The 3303-nt window shown below is 46.0% G+C and overlaps 1 protein-coding gene across 1 annotated transcript; it reads left to right on the plus strand.

Moving 5' to 3' along the window:
- Positions 1-1952: 1952 nt before the first annotated feature.
- On the plus strand, positions 1953-2772 carry Gtsf1l (gametocyte specific factor 1 like). The gene is given in 2 exon segments (XM_051188896.1): positions 1953-2636; positions 2638-2772. Coding segments are annotated over 2 exon segments (537 nt in total). The 5' UTR covers positions 1953-2234.
- Positions 2773-3303: the final 531 nt, after the last annotated feature.

The following is a 3303-nucleotide window of genomic DNA, read 5'->3' on the forward strand; positions in this document are numbered from 1 at the left end:
CAATGAACACTAAGCTACTAAATATAACTAGTTAGCTGGGAATGGTGGCACACATCTGTAATCCCAGTGCTTAGGAGGCTGAGGCAGGAGAATTGGCAGTTCAAGGTTAGCTTAAGCTACATAATAGGGCCCTCTTTCCCTTGAACCAAAATGAGCTTGCAAAAACAGGTCCACATGGGCTTCACACACAGTTTTTAATCAACTCTGTTTACCAAGCTTTACAAAATGAAATTGCAAACCTCAACATATCCGTCTACAGAGCAAGAAACTATTCAAGACAGTGTGGCAGATTTGAAAAATCAACCAGAACCTTAGAAGCATTAAATTCTAAACACTCAAATTATGCAAACATGGGGACTGAGTTTGGATCCCAGCACCCACAGAAAAAAGCTGGCTGTTGGCTCCTGTAACACCAGTGCTGGGGTGGAGGAGACAGATGTCTATTAACTACTCTTGTGTTGCTATGAGAAAACACCATGACCAAGGCTGGACAGATGGTTCAGCTGTGAAGAGCGCTGGCTGCTCTTCCAGAGGTCCTGAGTTCAATTCCCAGCACCCACACCGTGGCTCACAACCATCTACAGTGGGATCCGATGCCCTCTTCTGACATGCAGGCACATATGCAGATAGAACACTCACTTATATTTAAAAAAAATTAATTAATTAAAAACAGAAGCCACAATGACCAGAAGCAAGGCTACACATTCTAAATCTACCCAAATAAAAGAGAGGGAGAGAGAGAGAGACAGAGAGAGAACGAAAAAAAGAGAGGAAGAGAACGGATATTAGATCCAATTAGGATCTGACCCAATAGCTCAGATGAAACCGTAAAGACTACAAATATAATTGTCTGTAGCTTTTAGGGTAACAGATGGTACACACAAGGTAGAAAAGGAACCAAGCAGTAAAATTGTCCACCGTTTTATCCACAAGGCCACTAGCCCCTTCTAGGTCCGTGTGAAGGGTTTTCCTGCGTGCCCTCCTGCTGGCCTTACAGTTCAATGGTTAGCTGCTGATCTGTGGCAGCCAGCCTGTGTCCCCCAGGCTCTATGCCTCCCTCTTCCTGTCTGCCACCCCCCACACACACCATGATTAAACAAAAGGTCCCACCCTGCCTACCCTCTGCTTAAAATAAGGGGATGATGCCAGGTGTGCTGCACACACCGGAAATTATAGCACTTGGGAGCCTGAGACAAGAGGATTTCAGATCTCACACTGTCTACACAGACAGACAGACAGACAGACAGAGAGAGAGAGAGAGAGAGAGAGAGAGAGAGAGAGAGAGAGAGAAGAAAAAAATGAACCAAAGAGAGCAGACAATATGGACTGAGCTCAGGTGCAACTCGGTCAATAGACTGCTTGCCACTAATGCATGAGGTCCTGGGTGTGGTCCCCAGCTCCATGTAAACTAGATATAGTAGTAGCACACATCCATAATCCCAGCACACAAGGTGGAGGTTATCCTCAGCTATATATCAGGATCCAGGACAACCTGAGCTACCTGAAACCTGGTCTGGAGAAGGGAGTTACAGAGTGGAGGGGCAAAGGAAGAAAGGAGGCAGGAAGGACTGGCAAGAAGGCTCATTGGGGTAAGGTGCTTGCTGCTAAGCCTGATAACCTGAATTTGATCCCAGAACCCACATGGAGGAAGGAAATCAAGTCCTTCCCGCAAGCTGTTCTCTGAACTCCACGCCACCACATGTTACTCCATACAAATCAATCATGTAGAAAAGATACTTTTGAAGGACAGCACAAAACTGATTTAAACCAAAATGTATACTGGGTTTAATAAAGTCAGAAGATGCAAATGGCAATGTTTATGCCATGAACAAATCTGAATAGCAGCTTTTCTCAAAGCCACACCCCCCCCAGCAACGGCCAGTCCAGTCTTTTCCTGATGTCATAAGATGCCCATTGTGACCACCCATTCTGTCTCTGAACAACACAGCGTATCAGCCCTTCCAGTCAAAGGGTTGTAACCTGCTAAACTTCACCTCTGTGGAAGCTACCGTTTTGGGCTCTTGGTATCTGCTTGAGTTAACTTCTCTTGTGGCTGTTTGCTAGCATTCTCTGCGTAGCTGTTGCTGACAGAACTTGAAGAGTAAGAATTTCACTCCAGAGTCCCAAGAGCCAAAGCCTGGCAGAAGACAGTACAATCTTTCTTACAAAAGGCTTTTCCTTGAGAGGTGTGTCGTTTGTACTTTGGGCAGCAGGACACTTGGTTTCAAGTCCCCATGGAGCCAGAATCCATAGAAATTTGTCCTTATAACCCTCACCACCGCATTCCACTCAGCAGATTCCAGTATCACCTGGCATCATGCAGGAAGAAGAACCCCAAGAAAGCCAAAAAGATGGCCAGCTGTAAATACAATGCCTGCCACGTGGTCCCTATCAGAAAGCTGGCTGAACATGAAGCTACCTGTGTCAACAGAAGCTCCATGGAGGAGGAGGATACCCTGAGCCCTCTGCATGTGAGTCTCCCACAGCCGCAGAATGAGGACACACTACAGGTCCGTTGGCTTTCCAACCCTGACATATGGAATGTTGATGGTGCCAACTGCCACCCAATGTTCGTCCTTAAGAGTTTTGTCCCCCAAAAACTTGTTTGTGAAAGTGACACACAAGAGTCACAAAGAGGAGACCAACCCCCAGAAGATTCTCAGTCCAGGACCAGGAGGGCAAACCTCTAGCAGGAGGAAGAGGGCTCTCGAATGGGTGGATAGACGAGAATCTCGGAATAAAAACCTGCAAAGTAACTGGCCCTGCTGTTGATTGTTCCAAAAGGCTAAAAGTCTGTGGAGGTGGGTCTCATAACATAGGTGAGAATGTTAAGTTGCACCAACTTCCTTGGGGAGCACTTTGACAGTAGCTAGGAAAATGATCGTTACACATGGGCTTTGACCAAACAATTCTACCTCTAAGACTTCACCCTGCACAGACAACCACATGTAGAAAATGAGGCTGAGTACAGTTATTCATCAAGGTGTTATTTATAGCGGCATGGACTTGCCCATAAGGAGTGCCTACTAAGGGAACTGCTCAGCTTTACCAATGAGAGAAGGTACCACAAGCCAGGGGTAGAAACTGTGGATAGATGTTGGACACCGGGCACTGCTTGTTCAGAAAGGTTTATAGTTAGGCTCTGCTCACCTTGCAGTCTCTCTGGCAGCTACTTGGTTCTATAACATGAATCAGCCAGAGACCCCATATTCCAATACAGATGTAGATTGCCAATGCCTGAGTTTCACTGTTAAAAAGCAAGCCTAGAAAAATCATTATAGTATGCCATTTTTACAGGGCCAG

Source organism: Phodopus roborovskii, unplaced genomic scaffold (assembly GCF_943737965.1).
Source record: "Phodopus roborovskii unplaced genomic scaffold, PHOROB, whole genome shotgun sequence".
NCBI classification, from domain to species: domain Eukaryota; kingdom Metazoa; phylum Chordata; class Mammalia; order Rodentia; family Cricetidae; genus Phodopus; species Phodopus roborovskii.